This window comes from Phocoena sinus, chromosome 2 (assembly GCF_008692025.1).
Source record: "Phocoena sinus isolate mPhoSin1 chromosome 2, mPhoSin1.pri, whole genome shotgun sequence".
In the NCBI taxonomy this organism is placed as follows: domain Eukaryota; kingdom Metazoa; phylum Chordata; class Mammalia; order Artiodactyla; family Phocoenidae; genus Phocoena; species Phocoena sinus.
The window spans coordinates 149,543,956-149,561,976 of record NC_045764.1 but is presented as its reverse complement, the minus strand read 5'-3'; the positions used below and the strand labels follow the sequence as shown (position 1 = coordinate 149,561,976).

The window sequence follows — 18,021 nt, the reverse complement described above, 5'->3', positions numbered from 1 at the left end:
AGGAAAGAATTATGTTATGCAGCTAAGAAAATATCACCTATGATCACATTTAAATCAAAAGGTATCTGTACTCTTAAGGGTTTTTTTAATGTATCTTGAAATCTTTGTGCAAAACGGAAAGCAATCCGTGTATTTCCTTAATGAAGATGTTTACAGAGATAACAAAGAGGTTTCTTCTGAAATGCAAACTATCTGCTTTCCGATGTTACCTCCTGTCATCATGGACTGGAATGCAGCTGGAAAGAAAAAAAAACTAGGTTATCTGAAAACATAAATGTCACCATCATACATGTTTATCAGTAGGTCAGACACATACAATTAATTTGAATAATTTCTTCAATGATTTTAAGTACAGAAGGAAACTGTCATGAAAAGAAACCTCAAGTAAAACACTGGCAAAGTTATAGGAGAAACTAACCCAATTAACATGTTAAAAATGTGTTTTTATCCAACTAGAAATGATTAATTGGTGTCTACATCCATGTTCACTGTTACAGAGTCTGAAGACTACAGGCAAATAAATATGAGGATAAATGTCAGCAATAACAATTTTTAAATAACTTTAAAATATTAGAAATCTAATCATAAAGTTTTACTAAGTGAAATATACATCTCCAAATATATTAAATTTTTTTCTCAAAAAGGAAAAATTATCAGTTTTATTCAATCCTCTTTATTTGAAACAAAAGAGAGTGTTGAAATCTGTGTGTGTTAGTAAAAAAAAAAACCCAATATTGAAAATTTGCTTCATGTAATCTTATGATGGCTTAGAACCATTCAATCAGAAAAAGTTACCTAGAGGCTAAATGACTTTCACAATTCTTACATTTTTTTTTCATAAGTTATTTACAAAACCAAAGAAACTTTACAATTTGAAATGAGAAAACAATGGCTCTTAAATACCACTAAGTTGAACTTCATGAAGTTTGATCAAGACTTTACAGGAAAGAAATGATTTAAAAAGAAAAAAACAACAGAGGAGTAGAATTAAAAGAAAAAAAAGAGTATCTGTGCTGAACTCATGTGTATAATAAATAAATCTACATTCATCTTACCTCCCATGTTTTCCAATCCATTTATCATAGTCTCTTTGATCTGTAAATCAAAATAGGTATATTTTATATTCTTTAGACTTAAGTGTTTCTATTTAACAGTTTTCAGTTTTACAAAAGGCAGCAATACTATTTAGCATTTTCTGTCTAAAAAGAGATCTTCATTTTGTGTAGGTAATCCAGAAAAGTTTCCTATCAATTCATTTTTTAAGTACAATCCTATTTTCCCATTGTCTAATCTTCAGTTTGTAATATCACATGCTATACACCTTCTTTTCAAAAAACAAAGTATATAAGCACACACACATACAACTTTGCCTATTATTTTCACATTTCAAGAACATCCTAGGTCAGGGTCTCTGGACCCCAGATCGATAATTCCTGATTTTCAGCCACAGCCAAGAGATCTATCAGAATGTCCAGGGAGGGCAGGAAAGATGTATGGTGGTGGACAGGTACTAGGAGGTGCTTATAAGGTTTTCGAGAAAGCACAGCTTCTAACCCATAGTAGCATTCCATAAATATTTGTTAATGAATATTACAATTTGGAAAAAACAAAAACCTATTATCTTATAATATAGTCTAAGAAAAGTCAACATTAATAAAATTTTAGATAAAGGGAATAATGAGAGGATTTCTCAATCAGAAGAGTTATCCTCACTTAGGAGGTAAAGTTAATTTATAATATTCAGTATACTTTTCTTCTGTAGAAATATTTATTACAAAACTAATATTAAATTCAAATAATATAAAAGTATATCAAGTAGCAGGAAGAATAATACTGATAAAGAACAGAAGCAAGTTCTACCTTTAGCTTTCCTTCTTTAAACCACTGACTCAGCTGGAGAATACCAGACGCAAATTTGTCCTTAAAATTTAACACCAGAAATCTTTCTCTGTAGTGGGGAAGAAAAGGATAATGATCAGAGACTAGGGAGGGAGTGAGAAAGCCCAAATCAAATCATTCCAGAACACTAAAATTTGTTAATCTTTCAAACATTAGGACTTAATCACACAGAGTCTGGTCAGATATAGCTTTAGGTGTAGTTACAAGCGTAAGTATAATGGACTTCTATTGTATTCTCTGCCCAGCATCTATAATCCCATTTGGTAGTAACACTGTGATTTTACTTTGTGGGTGACATCCTTTCCCCACCCTCATGTGACGAAAGCCAGGCCAGTCTGAGCCATTAAGTATCAGCTTGAAGATGTGATAAAACTGCAAGAAGAGAGCTGTTCTCTTTTTTGCTTGGATTGCTAATCTGGTAAAATGTAAGAGTAAAGATAACAGTCATCCTCCTGCTGCTGCAAGAGGAGAGCCTGCGAGGGAGCCAAGACAATCCAGAAGAAAGCACAGCCCAGGGGTGAAGAAAAACTGAGTCATGGACCTCCCTGGTTGCGCGGTGGTTAAGACTCCACCTGCCAGTGCAGGGGACACGGATTCGAGCCCTGGTCCGGGAGGATCCCACATGCCGTGGGGCAACTAAGCCCATGCGCCACAACTACTGAAGCCTATGCGCCTAGAGCCCGTGCTCCATAACACGCAATGAGAAGCCACCGCAATGAGAGGCCCGTGCACCACAACGAAGAGTAGCCCCCACTCGCCACAACTAGAGAAAGCCTGCACGCAGCAACGAAGACCCAACACAGCCAAAAGTAAGAATTAATTAATAAAAAAAAAAAAAAACTTGAGTCATGACACCACTATGCAAACCTTTTATCCAGCCAAATCTAAGCCAGTACTAATACTGAACTTCTTAGATACATACAATAAATTTCCTTTGCACTTAAGCCAATATGAGTTGAATTTCTAACACTCGCAAAAAAGATTTGCAAAAGATTGATTGAACAGATGCATTTTTCAAAAAGTTTTCTGCCAGGGACCTAGTTTTAACCAAAACCTAAATGACCACCTTAAAATGTACATTTTCAAGTTTTATTTAATAAGAAAAATTATATATGAAGGACAACATATTTTGTATTCATCCATGATCTTTAAACCCCTTGAATCTGGTAATAAGGGGAAAGCGTAGAACACACCTTGTGATGTTTCTTTCTTTCCGGATTGCTTCTACAGCAGAGGGTAGTGGAGGAGGATAAGGCACATCTTTGTTGTACTGAGAAATTTGACCACATAGGATGATGTGGCTGTTCTGATTCATCTGTTCAGAGAAAATTGATGATTATAACCTAAGATATACACCTTCCCTATGTTTACTAATTTTATGGCTGCCTCAATGAAAGCCTCCTTGACTGTAATATTTAATCTTTTTTTTTTTTTTTTTTTTTCAAATGGCCACACCACTCAGTTTGTGGTATCTTAGTTCCCTGACCAGGGATTGAACCTGCGCCCTGGGCAGTGAAAGCACACAGTCCTAACAACTGGACCACCTCACCTCCAGGGAATTCCCTATAGTATTCAATACTATAATGCCAGTTATAATTGGCATTATATAGTTAGTATTATATAATTATAATGCCAAGTAATTGATTTTGTTTTGAAGACTTACCCATTATATGTATTAGAGAGCTTTAATTAGCTAGAAAATAAGTCTACTGCAAAGGAACACAGCAGTAAATAAAAGTTTGGTAATCAGCAAAAGAATTGCATTAGTTCTCATTGTCATCATTGTGGCTACTTTTGTTATTATTGGTAGAGTATTTCTTAGAATTTAAATAATTTAACCTCAATTGAAAACAATTTTACATAGAGTAAAGGGCAATGCAGTGTTAAAAGCTAATGTTGATAAATTGTAACACTGTCAGTTAAAATATGTAAATACCTGCAATCTATGAAAATCCTTTCCTTACCCAAAGTCATGGCTGTAAGTTGGTTGATTTAAGTTGGTTGATGGTCAGAAGTGAGTTAAAGGTTAGAATTTCATTTGAATAATACAACTGTATTTTTTCACAAAAATAAATTACAGGTGAAAATATAACATTGCTAGCAAAGAACTGAAGTTGATGCTCACAGTGCAAATCCATAAACAAATAGAAGTAGCTTCAGCAAGCTCTTCTGTATCACTTAATTACAATACTGAGCATCATGTTTTTCACCATAAACCCTACAATTTTATAAAGTTTTTTTTTCTCAGTATCAGGTAAACAGATATCACATCAAATAAACCGTAGTATTCAAATTTATAACAAACAAATCAGAAAACAACCTGACTTATCACTGTATCACTGATGTCACCTCCAACATTGTCAAAGTAAACATCCACTCCAGAGGGGCATAATTCACGGAGTTGTTCTGCCACACTCCCCTCTTTATAATTAATTGCAGCATCAAAGCCCAGTTCTGAGGTCAAAAGGAGGCACTTCTCAGGTGTTCCACAAATTCCCACAACTCTGGAACAGCCCATCAAATGGCCAATCTAGGGGGAAAATTTTTGAAAATTAAACAACTTTCAACTGTCACAATTTAAATTACAAGTACATATATGAAAGTGTTCGTCACAACTGAGGTTAGATTCTAAGGCCTTTAGCTGAAAGTAATTTGAAACCAAAAGAACTGAGAACAGATATAATGGCATTTTTTAAAAAATTAAGATTGAATAAAATTAGAGTTAGTTTGAATGTTAAAATCTCGCAATTTAAAGATGATGTCATAAAAGGAATAGTCAGACCCAAAACATCTCTATCTTGCAATTCAATATTTTTCAGGCCTGTGAACAACTAAAATCAGTATTAAGATAAAATGTTTTGTTTCAATGGTTTCACACTATAAAGGCTATTATTCATAAAACAATGTACTTTATAAATTTCCATCATAATATTTACTATACTTCTAGAACCCAATAAGTGCTTTCTTATTTGAAGATGATTTTTTTAAAATATAAATTTGTTTTTTAATTCATGTAATTCCAGACAGGTACTCTGTGATTTTCTTCTTCATATTGATTACAGAAATGCTCTAGCATTTACCATGTCATTTTTGATTAAAAGAGAACAAAATACAGGGCTTCCCTGGTGGTGCAACGGTTGAGAGTCCGCCTGCCGATGCAGGGGACACAGGTTCGTGCCCCGGTCTGGGAGGATCCCACATGCCGCGGAGCGTATGGGCCCGTGGGCCATGGCCGCTGAGCCTGCGCGTCCGGAGCTCCGCAACGGGAGAGGCCACAACAGTGAGAAGCCCGCGTACCGCAAAAATAAATAAATAATAAAAATTTTTAAAAAAGAACAAAATACAAAAATCTATAACATTTTTCATATTGTTAAAAAGAGAGTCTAAGCATGCTATAACATCACTTCTACCAAAAATGTGTAAAATAATCATATTATAAATTTGTTCAATTTTATATCTTAAATTATATATACATATCCAGAGATTCAGTTATGACTATTTTTTTAGAAAATCAGATTATTCTCCAAAAGTTTACCTGCCCAGCTAAGGATCCACAAGCACCAGCAGCTCCACTAACAACCATTGTCTGATTAGATTCAGCAGTTATATGACCTTTTTCCTGTATCCCAATCAAGGAAGTCAAACCAGGCATCCCTATAGCTCCAAGAAAGTATGAAAGGTGTCCATCCACAAGCTGTGGGTCTACCTAAAAAATATATACATACCTTTTAAAAATAATACTAGGAATTTCTGTTTTAAGTCAACAGGGTAGAGACAACCTGTTAAGTACTGTATTGTGTCCCCCCCAAATTCATATATTGAAGACCTAACTCTTAGTGTGAGTATATTTGGAGATAGGGCCCTTAAGGAGATAAGGTTAAGTGAGGTCATAAAGGTGGGGCCCTAATCTGATAGGACTTATGTCCTTAAAAGAAGAAGTGGCACCAGAGATCTCTTTCTATGCAGGTGCACAGAGGAAAGGCTGGATGCTGTGTGAGGACACAGTGAGAAGGCAGCCATCTTTAAGCCAGGAAGAGAGGCTTCACCTGAAACCAAATGTTCCAGCACCTTGACCTCAGACTTCTAGACTCCAGAACTGTGAGAAAATAAATTTCAGTCTATGGTATTTTGTAATGGCAGTTCAAGTGGACTAACAAACAACCCAACATAGTTTCAAGAACAGTAAACCATTCTTCAGTCTTGTTAAAATTCTATAATTTACTTGTACAAAGTAAAAAAAAAAAAGAATATTACTTCTCTTTATAGTAAAAAAAACCTACAAAACCTTTAAAAAAGAATTGCCACATAAGAGATACCAAACATTCTTTCTTGTCAATGTCCCAAATATTTCAAAAGAGAGGAAACACTTAACAGGAAAACACTAGGCAAAACTGGAAAGTTTAAAAATCTCTGAGCAATTCCAGAGTAAACATTTATCTATATAAAAATGAGCTCAAACTCTAACAGTTCTCATTACTGATGCTTAAAATGGTCCATGGAAATGTAAGGAAGGTGAGATACAATTTCTTCTAGCTTAATTACAGAATAAAATGAGGTCTCTGTCAGCTTATTAGCATTTTACGTTTATATGTTTACCAGGCCCAATCAATAGTTAATTATACTTCTCTGACATTTTCTGTGCCTGTTTTCTTATCTGTAACATTAGGGAGAATTGAAAAAAATTTATATAGAAAGACTCCCTACCATAAAGGTTTTATAATAGTTTTTAAGGAATTGAATAATTTTGGTAAAAACTCAATAAACCACCAAAAGTAATCAAGATTCGCCACCTTGGTCTGCCACAAAAAAAGAAAATGGCAGTTTGTAATCAGCAGTTTTAAATGGCTATCAGTTAAGTCTGGTGTGTGAATAAAGGTAATGGAGATATTAAAGTCTATAACATACAGAAAGGTCTACCGTACACTACACAGAAATGTATCCTGTAGTTAATAGTCATTTATTAGTAAAGCCAGTATAAAAACATTGTGAGATAAGTTTGCTTTTAGCAAAGATCATTTTTCTATCCCTTCTGAATTCCTCTTCCTCATTTCTAATAGCAACTCCCCAAACATTTTTAAGCTCTCTCCAGTTGCTCAATTTCCCACTATAGCACAATGACAGGGAAAACTAGAAAGTGCTTAATGTTTCTCTTTCACTTCCTGCTATGAAATTTCTAGTTAAATATATTTTACTAGAACCATTAGGTTGGCAAATGATTGTGTAATGTCTCCCGCATCTCATTTTATCTTAACAGCCATCTTTAACTGATTATAATAATTGGTAATCATAAAAAATACTAAAATTTTATAAAGCTTTTTACAAAGCCTTAATCACATTTATCATAGCTAAATTTAATTTAATTTTCACATTCACTTGAGAGGTAGCTATTGTTTTCATTTTGCACATGAGGAAACTGAGGTTCAGAGATATAAGGTAACTTCCTTGATGACAAATATTAGGCTGAATTACATGAGGCTGCCAGTTTTTGTAGGTCAAAACAGACAAATATTGGTAATTCCACATGGTTCAGCCTAACAGTAGAAACCAAACTCAAGATTTCTGACACAAGATGGAATTTCAAGCACAAACCAAATGAATTTCGTAAGTCAAGTGGAAATTTCTCAGGAAACTTTAAAGCATACAACTATAAGGGGTCTTCTAGTTCTTAGTGTAAAACATTTATGTAAATTTTGAGAAATTAAATATGGAAAACAACATCACTCATTGGCAATCTAAGAACTGCCATACATAGTTACAACCAACAGTGGAAGAGGAATAAAAGGCTTTCCATATTCTGACAGCTATCTAAAAAGAAAACATGTGCTTTTATTTTTTCCCTGATAACAAAAAGAACTGAGCACCAAATGCATAAAGAAGGAATTACAGGGGGGGAAAAAAATCAGATACTTTATATTATACATCACCTTTTCAAGGATATTTCCATCTAGAATAACCTTGGTTTGCCAGGGCCAATAGAAAGAAGTCACAAAATCGCCTTTAGTAAAATTTGTGTGTTTGCTTTCTTCTATAATCCCAATACCTCCACCATCAACCACCTGAGACAGCTGCCAAGGTGATATATAGTCACTGCCAGTGTCTTCATTCATTCTACAACGCTAAGAAAAGAAAACATAGATTAGGATAATTCTCTCTGATAATACTGAAAGAGTTTACTAATTTACCCAGTGACTAAAAGAAAGTATGTAACAAGTAATGTTAAGTACAGTGTTAGCCAAACAAAATTTACCTTAATTTCTCTCTTCCTTTCAGTTATTTTTTATCCTGAAAAAAAAGTATCCCCTCTATAACAAGTAAAGAGTGAAATTTAAAAGGAATTTAAGTATGTTCTAAAATTAGATTGTGGTGATAGTTCCACAACTTTGTGAATAGACTAAAAACCACTGAATTGTACACTTTAAACGTGTAAACTGTATGATATGTGGATTATAGTTCAATAAAGCTGTTAAAATTCTTAATTACTTAAAGAAATTTATGTAATATTACATACATTATGCTAGCAAAAATAATACAAGATACTGTGTCAATGGTTTCAGTGGATTGTTGCAAATTAGGTACACTTACTGTTGCTGATAATATTATAAAACTGTCCATTTTTTTTATAGAAAACAAACTAGTAACATATAGACCATAATACTGCTCATTTCTTCAGCCAAGCAATACTGCTTCCTCAATGGAAAGAACCCAAAAGAGAAATGAAACAATTTTTATACAGTTATTCATCACAACTTCAGACCAAGCACTACAACATTCCCCCTAACCTCAGCTGGATGTTCTCTTTATTCCTCAAAGACATCATGTCACAATAGCACCACACCTTTCCATAGGACTAGGGCTAAAGACTTCTCCCAGAGGTAATCAAGGCTTTCTTCCTCTCTGTGGCTCACTCTTGCCTCTCTCATGAAGGCCAAGATGTACAAGCCTACAGTGTGGTCCAGGAGATGGAATAGATGGAAGGCTGCTTGATCAAGGGCCCCCCCCATGGTCTGGTTCAGTTCACCAGGGGAAAAGACCACATAGGGAATTGAGGCAGAAGCTTCTATGGGAATACACTACACTTCTGCTTGTGTGCCCCTCCCATATATTCTTGAAAAGCAAGTGCAGCAGCCATTGGATACTGGCCACACCAAGAACCTGATTCTTAAGGCTAATAGAAAAAGTGGGAACGAGTAATTCCCCATAGGTAAGCGAGTGATGTCAACAGAATAAAACATTATACAACCACCAAAATAATAATAATATCTGGACTAGTTTTTCATATGAAGGTATGAATATAAAAATCACAAATATGAAATCAAAATAGTATATACATATTAAATATAACCATGTAAAATATAGTACATAGTGATTAAAATTGTGAATTTGGAATGATATAAAATTTCAATAAGTTAATGTTCATCAGATTTCTTTTTTCCCCTTTAAAGATGCTTATGTCCTTTTTTTTTTAGAACAGTGTCAAGTGAAAGCAACCAAAGTAATTTTCTTCCTTCCTTCCTTTAATACTTAATAAGCACTTACGCTTGTCACTGGAGATACAGTGATAAATAAGATCTTTGTCATAATAAGTTTTTATTAGAGAAAATAAATATCTAATAACAACACAAAAAATTATTAATTACAACTGGGATATAGGCTGGAGGTCAAGGTACTGTTTTGAGAAAGTATAACAGAAAGGACTAGTCTGAGGGTTCAGAGTGATTTTTTTTATATAAATTTATTCATTTACGTATTTTTGGCTGCGTTGGGTCTTCGTTGCTGCACGCGGGCTTTCTCTAGTTGTGGCGATTGGGGCTACTCTTTGTGTCAGTGCGCAGGCTTCTCATTGCGGTGGCTTCTCTTGTTGCGGAGCACGGGCTCTAGGCGCGCGGGCTCAGTAGTTGTGGCTTGCGGGCTCTAGAGGGCAGGCTCAGTAGTTGTGATCCACGGGCTTAGTTGCTCTGCAGCATGTGGGATCTTCCCGGACCAGGGCTCAAGCCCATGTCCCCTGCTCTGGCAGGCGAATTCTTAACCACTGCGCCACCAGGGAAGTCCCTCAAATATTTATTAATCATGAGGCTTACACAATGAAATTCAGATGCAACATGAAAAAATATGAAAATAAAATTATTTTCACTAAGTCACAAAATCCTGATTCTTACCATGTAAGGATCCACAGAAAGGTAAAGAGTTCTGACTTGTACTTGTCCTTCATTGATATTATCTGGCAAGTTTACTTCTTCTACTCGGAAATTTTCTGCCACTGGATTACCATTTTTTCCTAGAATATTAAGCAAAAATATAAAATCAAAAAGTCACTTTCCCATAGAATTATTTATTATTTTTAAAAGGTCACTCTAAGATTTAGAGCACTCCTGGAATACACACATGAATAAATCCATATTGTTTTGTAAATTTTCTGTAACTCAGCATAAATTCTTCAAATAGTTTCACTTGCTCTTGGTTTTCTCCAAGAATTTCCTTTGGCATATTGCTGTCAATGTAAAAATTTCTTTTTTAAGGTGATTACAGGTAAATCACCTCATCTGTTATAAAATTATAGAAGGATTTCAAAAAGTAAAAAAGCACAGCCAGCTTTTTTTTTTAACTATGAAAATTAAAATTTACAAGGTAGCAGAAATACCACATTAGCCAAAGTAAAGAGGTAAACTATCCTTCCTCATTTTAAGATGAAAACAGAAACTTAAATGAATATAATTAAAACTTCATATTCATTGAATCATCAAATTTATAAGGTGAAAATAGAATGTAGACATTTTAATCTAATTGCTCACTTTACCAAAACTGAGAAAAGGTAAGTGTCTTTCCCAGGCCACATGCTAGGTAAGCACCAAAATCAAGGCAGCATGGGCCCAAACCTCTCAGGTTACTTCCATGCCTACGCTTCTATGATTCAGGTTAGATGTCAGGTTAGATGACCTAGGACGACATAGGTCAGTGCTTTTCACATAAAACAGAAAAGCACATCTTAAGAATCAATGATACACATTACAAAGAAAAAACAAAAGCCACATATATTTGTAATATAACCTTCTAAAAATTATAATATTTTAAAATACCTTATTTCCCCAACAAGTGGCCTTGATAACTTATCATTTAAAAAAATGAATATTGGGACTTCCCTGGTGGTGCAGTGGTCAAGAATCCGCCTGCCAATGCAGGAAACACAGATTAGAGCCCTGGTCCGGGAAGATCCCACGGAGCAACTAAGCCCATGCACCACAACTACTGAAGCCCGCACACCTAGGGCCCGTGCTCCGCAACAAGAGAAGCCACAGCAATAAGAAGCCCGCACACCGCAACAAAGAGTAGCCCCCCCTCACCTCAACTAGAGAAAGCTTGCGCACAGCAACGAAGACCCAACGCAGCCAAGAATGAATGAATAAATAAATAAATAAATAAAATTTTTAAATGAATATTATATTATTTAAAGAGTTTCTTCTAATATCTCTACTAGTGTTAATATCTTCCTACCTCATTTACCACATTTACATCATATTATTACTTTTTGTTCTTCCATTTGCATTAATAATTATTAAAGACCACAGTTGTTTATTCATCACAGACAAATACATACCAGGTCGGGAATTCAATACCACTCTTTGTACAATCATCACCTTGTTTGCACAGTTGTCTCACAAGACTTCTGTATAAAATAACTCCTATAAACAGAAAAGTTTTAAATCACAAGTAAGTTATGAAATATTCAACAATTTAAAAGTTTAAAAAAATGTACATTTGTGTTTCTGAACAAGGAAAGGAAAAATCATATTTAGGATCCAAAAAAGATGTAGTCTCCTGTTAGAGTTTGCCTCCTAAAGCAAATATATGAAGAAAGACTAAATCTAATTAGAATATTTGACTAATAAGAACAAATTCACTGAAGATTGAGTGGAACAAAATGTTTTTGGCCTCATAATTCAGGCATATTCATCTTCAAGCCATCATGATTAAGGCTCCTACTGTAGCTTGATTAAAAGAAAACAATATGATATATTCCTCCAGAGTTAGTCAGTTAGTCTAGTAGCAAATAAAACACTAGCCGTTTAATTGAGATGTAACCAAATTTTCAAAAATTCTTTTATTCATTTATCAAAATGGAAATTTCTTAATAGTTCTGCTGATTATAAAAGTAATACATCAAAAGCATTTTTAAATCCTCACCTTCTAGGAAATTATGTAATATAGAATGGCCAAGTGAATAAAACAGGATCAGTTTATTCTGGGTTTACAATCTGAGCTAATGAAAGAAGCAAAATGAAGTTCCAATGCTAGCAGTATCTGACTTGGGCATGCTTACTTTATCCATCACTAAAAATGAGAACAGACCATTAGTGTTATTCTGTACCAAGGACTGTTGTGCTATGAAACATATATACATATATATATATATGCACATATATATTCATGTAGTATTTAATAATATTTAATATATATTTCATTTAATCTAACAATCCTATTAAATATTTTATTATTATCCCCAATTTATAGATGAGGAAATGTGCCTTAAAGTGTTTAAGCACTTTCCTAAGGTGGTGGAGTTGAGATCCAAACCCAAGCTGTCTGACATTCCAATCACTTAACTACTACATAAAAATTTCCATCCTATATGTCTAAGTTGTTTGATTTTTAAGTTACTAAGCAAATATTATCCTTTTTAAAATTATTTACTAGTTGTCTTCTCTCATTAGATATTTTATTTCATCCTCTTTAGTACCTAATAATGTTGAGAAGCCCAAGAACAACAATTATATCAATGACATTTTTTTACAATTGCAACATATTTTTTATTAAATTATAGTTGATTTACATTATTATATTAGTTTCAGGTGTAGAGCATAGTGATTCAACATTTTTACAGCTTATACTCCACTAAAAGTTATTACAAGATAGTGGCTATAATTCCCCATGCTATACAATATATCCTTGTTGCTTATCAACAGTTGCAATATATTTAGCTCTTAGCATCATTTCCAAGTTTATACAGCAGCACACTTAGACATTTGACAACCATCTGTAGATCCATTTGATATTTAATAATGCTTACCTTGTATCACTGGGTAATTTCCTTTACTCATGACTCTACTCCTAATCTAGTTTCTAAATTTGCAGGACTCTTGAATTTCTTCATATTTCTCTAATCCCATATAGTACCTGAGTTTCTTATATAGACCTGAGATTTATGTATACTTCTCAGAAAAATGTTAAATAATCATCACGGGGTATTTTTCAAATCTTGCGTAACATAGTATTTATATGGAGATAATTTATGGAGAACTTTCACACAGATTTATTTATTTCTTAAAACAAAGTATATAGGTAATATCCTTATTTTACAATGGAAACTGAGGTACAGTTTGTACCCAAGATCACATAGCAGTTAAGCAGAGGAGTTAGGACTGAAACATAAATCTCCTCATCCCAGATCTCACTTGTCCTCACTCTTTCCACTATTGCCCGCCAATCACCTCCAAACACGGTTTTCACGTATATAGCCACATAATAATGTTCAACTCTTCTGTAGGTACCCTTTACAAGAGGAGAGGAATTCTGCTCCTAATTAAGAACTAAATGTCTGATGTTAGTGGCATTCCATAAAATAGAATGAAGAACATGGATATTCATCTTATTTGCTTCCTTACTTTTTATAATGTATATATTTATAATCTCACTGGTTGTGACCTTAATGGCTGGTTGCTCTCAATATACACTCTCTCCTTTCGGACACAATGTTGCCAGCTAAGGACTGCGTTCCCCAGCTTCCCATTAAAACAAAATCCCAGACATCATCCTATTCAAAAATCCCTCAGTTATGCATCTCTAACAACAGGTTGTTTTAAACATAAACACTATGCCATTAACATAACAGAATTAATAGTCCAGGTAATTCCTTGACATTATCTAATACCTAGTGCACATTCAAATTCCATCTTTTTACAGTTGGTTCGTTAGAATCAAGGTCCATATACTGTATTTTTGAGTCTCCCCTTTTTTATTTCATGTCACTGATTGTTGAAAAAACATGTTTCTTCATTCCTTTGTCTGTTGAATGACCTTTGATTGCATCCTCATAGTGTCTTTTTTTTTTTTTTGGCTGAGCAGCATGCAGGATCTTAGTTCCCTGACCAGGGATGGAATCCGTGGCCCCGGCAGTGGAAGCGCGGAGTCTTAACCACTGGACCGCCAGGGAAGTCCCTATTTTTATTTTTTTTCTCATAATGTCATTTACTTCATTATTCTATCTCCCCTCTTATCCTTGACAGGTAGTTAGATCTAGAGGTTTGATTAGATGCAGGTTCAGACTTTTTAGGCAAGAATCTTTAAAGGTGGTGCTGTGTGCATCCTATTTCATCACAGCGAGAAGTCCATAATGTCTTGCAGGGCTAAATGTATTTTTTTAAAGAAAATCTCCTATTGAATCACCATGTGTGTAAATTACATAGGGCTAAAAGGCAAAGTTTTCCAAATTGATACTGGATCCAAAGATAACTGACCTTAAGTGGTGATTAACAGCACCAAGATGGCTAAATTTTCAAAGGAGTCTTTCCAAATGAAGTTTCATATTTGCCACCCTTTTCCCTAATTACTTTCAATGTATGTTTTATTACTTGAAATTATGCACACTGTAGATTTGTCCAAATACTGCTTATCAGCATGAAAAGCACACTATTAAAGTTTTCTCCCTCTGTATTAAATTAGAAAGTTTTCTAGTATCAAACACTACAATTAACTAATGTAGGATAATCGTGCAATATCCCTCCATAGCACAACACATTTAAAACATAAAGAGGGGCTTCCCTGGTGGCGCAGTGGTTGAGAGTCCGCCTGCCAATGCAGGGGACACGGGTTCGTGTCCCGGACCGGGAAGATCCCATATGCCATGGAGCGGCTGGGCCCGTGAGCCATGGCCGCTGAGCCTGCGTGTCCAGAGCCTGTGCTCCGCAACGGGAGAGACCACAACAGTGAGAGGCCCGCGTACCGAAAAAAAAAAAAAAAAAAAAAAAAAAAAAAAAAAAAAAAAAAAACATAAAGAAATTTAGTCACAAAATTAAAATATACAATATGATACACCAGCTCTAGATCTGAAAGGAGGTGTGGTGGTGGTGGTGTTATTCATCCCAAATGGGAGGGAAAAAAAACTCAAGTCCTTATTGACTGACATCAAGCAGACCATATTTGCCCGTAGGTTCCTAACTGGTGGTAAACAATATTCCAAAATAATACCAGATCAATGATCAACTGAAAAATTCTAGTGCCAGTCAAAAAGAGTGTGTTATCTTAATGTCTACCTTGCAGCCTATTATAAGGGGTAGGGCACCCAACTAGGCAAAGCAGAGTACATATCCTGCTTCTAATCACGTGGGATCTTGGGAAAGTTCCTTCTCTCAGCCTGTTTCCTGAATGTACCTAAGTGCCAGGAACAGGGCTAAAGACTTAATAGCCATTGTCTCCTTTAACCCCTCCATCCAACAACACTCTGAGGATGGTACTGTCACTGTTCCCATTTTATAGAGGAGGAAAACGAGGCACAGAGAGGTTGAATAACTTGCCCATGGTCGCACAACTGGTAATGACTGCACTAGAACCCACAGGCAAACACAACACACACCACTGCCATAACATGAGATTCCTAACACCTTTAAGAAAAAAAAAAAAACAAACTTCTCTACCCTGATCTTGCTCAATTATTCTGCCACAAATGACTGTTGCCCACGGCCTTATTACAAAACGTGTAAATCTCTGGGATTTCCTCCACTTTTTCTGGACGGTCGCTCTCCTTTCCTTTGAGACTTGTTTTTTTCCTTCCTTTCCCCTAGTATGTGGAGATTCCTGCATGGCTCTTCCATTTCTCAGTGGCTTCACCTTCTATGGCTCCTACTACCAACCACTCATACGTAAATTACTAAAAATCTGCGTCTACAACCCAGAATTTCAGACTGACTTCCCAGAATGTAAACACCAAGACAGGGAATCGTGCCTGTTTAGTTCAGTGATTTATGTTCACCCCCTATGGCTTGCACATGGTAGGTGCCCATTAAATACGTGTTAAGTGAACATCCCAAGGACACCTTAAACACAATTATGTCCAAACTTGAGGTTGCTTACTACCAACAATTCTAAAAAAAAAAAAAAAAAAAATCTCTGCTTCTGCTTCTCGAGCATTCCCTATCCCAGTGACGTAGGCAATAATGCTAGCGTCGCCAGCAGCTCCGGGAGGAAGCCGGGAGGTCACCCTGGTTCCTTGATCCTCCCTCACCTGAAGGGCGCGACGCAGCCTCGGGTTCCCCAGCCCTAACAGGCCCGGCCGGCGGAGCCCCGCGCTTCACTCACCGCCAAGGAGCTCGGGAGGAAATCTCGCGCGGTTTGCAGAGCTGGCGAGGGGTTCGCCGCGCGACCTCGGCCCTCCGACCTCAGTACGCAGGCGCACGATTAGACCTCGGCTCCTCACCCCCTCCCCTCCCAGGGGCGGGCTTTTGAAGTTTAGGCTACAGACCTGCCTGGGTCACAGCGTTTCCGTGGAAGGTTGGGAAGGTGCGGAGGTTTAAAGACTAGTCACATGTATGGGCAAAGTGTATTAATAAATTAACCGGGATTGGTGGCCTATGGCAGCCCCTACTACCTGGACCCAAAGAACAAATCGTTCAACCTTGACCAGTGAGTTCACTTCTAGCAGTACTTTTTTTTTTTTTTTTTTTTTGCGGTACGCAGGCCTCTCACTGTTGTGGCCTCTCCCATTGCGGAGCACAGGGTCCGGACGCGCAGGCTCAGCGGCCATGGATCACAGGCCCAGCCCCTCCGCGGCATGTGGGATCTTCCCGGACCGGGGCACGAACCCGTGTCCCCTGCATCGGCAGGCGGACTCTCAACCACTGCGCCACCAGGGAAGCCCTTTAGCAGTACTTTGAAGGAATTTTCTTTTATGGATTTCTCCCTGAACCTCAGGTTGGAAAATTACAGTTAGTTAGGGGCCCGACAAGCCTACCCTTCGTTTTATAGCCGAGGAAACTGAGGCTTGGAGAACTGCTGTGATTGGACCATCTACCTTTCAGCTGGTTAGGAGAAGTGCTGGGGTTACATAGTCTCTCCAGACTGCTGGCCCAGGACTCCTTCCCTTACAACAGGGCTCTTTTCTTTTGCAAAGAATCCCAACTTCCTCAAAGATGGATTACCCAGTGTGACCTGGCATCTCAATTTCATAATTGTTAATTGCCTCCTTCTGTGTTGAACTAGGTTGAGCAAGGTTAAGTCCTAGGATAGCTGGGATTCCCCAGGGACTTCAAACCCTAAGGGAGACCCTTCTGAATTAGGCAGGTGAAATAATTGCTATTTATATTATATTCATGTCAGAGCTAATAGCTCAGCATAAGTCATAGTATTCAGTAGCTGAAAGACGACTGGGATTGTGAGCAAGTGGGCAAGAATCATTAAACAGCCTGGAGTTCCTGGTAGCTTCACCTCTGAAATTTTTACTTCTTCAGAAAAGCTTCAGGAAAGAACTAGAAGGATTATACTACTGTGCAAACTTCTTCATGCAGGAGGAGAAACTTACTTCTTTTATCTATCTTGTACAGGTAGACCTTCGATAACGTTTTGTTGTAATAAATTGAACTAACTAATGGAAAAGAAAATACTCTAACAGACTAAAAATAATAGCATAAAATATAGTCTAGAACTTGATTTTAAAAGACTCTCTCAAAGTAGAAAAGAAACCCTGCAATATTAAATTAGTTTTGACTCTCTTGATAGAGGGTCTGTGAACTCCTTGTAACAAGTGTGATTTTTCTCCCCAGAATGAGTTCCTATTTCCAAAAATTCAAGAAATGAGTGTATTAATTGTGTCCTCATGAGAGGAGAGAAATTTTTCCAGTACTACCTAGTTAAACCTCTCCCCAAATCCTAAACCTCAAAAACTGTGTTAGATAATAATTGTTCGTTGTTTTAAGCTGCTAAGTTTGGGGGTATTTGGTTATGCAGCAGTAGATAACCTAATATGTCCACTAAGGGAGTTCCCTGGTGGCCTAGTGGTTGGGATTCCAGGCTTTTACTGCTGTGCCCCGGGTTCGATCCCTGGTTGGGGAACTGAGATCAAGCTGCATGGTGTGGCCA

The 18,021-nt window shown here is 36.5% G+C and overlaps 1 protein-coding gene across 3 annotated transcripts; it reads right to left on the bottom strand.

Moving 5' to 3' along the window:
- Positions 1–61: 61 nt before the first annotated feature.
- PTGR2 (prostaglandin reductase 2) lies at positions 62–16,371 on the bottom strand. Of its 3 annotated transcripts, none has more exons than XM_032624676.1 (10): positions 16,246–16,371; positions 11,492–11,576; positions 10,056–10,174; positions 7,824–8,015; positions 5,435–5,605; positions 4,220–4,429; positions 3,093–3,214; positions 1,861–1,948; positions 1,056–1,095; positions 62–236 (listed from the first exon to the last, which is right to left on the bottom strand). In XM_032624676.1, the coding sequence occupies exons 2-10, from the start codon at positions 11,526–11,528 to the stop codon at positions 151–153; spliced, it is 1,065 nt and encodes a 354-aa protein (XP_032480567.1). In that variant the 5' UTR covers positions 11,529–11,576; positions 16,246–16,371; the 3' UTR covers positions 62–150. The 3 variants fall into 3 exon arrangements, with proteins under 3 accessions (XP_032480567.1, XP_032480568.1, XP_032480569.1); XM_032624677.1 differs by having other exon boundaries at positions 16,172–16,259; XM_032624678.1 differs by lacking the exon at positions 16,246–16,371 and adding an exon at positions 10,974–11,063 and having other exon boundaries at positions 11,492–11,549.
- Between the last annotated feature and the right edge of the window lie 1,650 nt (positions 16,372–18,021).

Coding starts and splice junctions, on each gene's coding strand:
- PTGR2 (XM_032624676.1), bottom strand. CDS start 11,528: ATGATTGTACAAAGAGTGGTATTGAATTCCCGACCTG. Junction 3,215..4,219: donor GTGATACAGTGATAAGTCAG/GTTGTTTTCTGA, acceptor TTCTCTGAACAG/ATGAATCAGAACAGCCACAT. Junction 1,949..3,092: donor AAAGAAAGAAACATCACAAG/GTGTGTTCTACG, acceptor TCCCCACTACAG/AGAAAGATTTCTGGTGTTAA.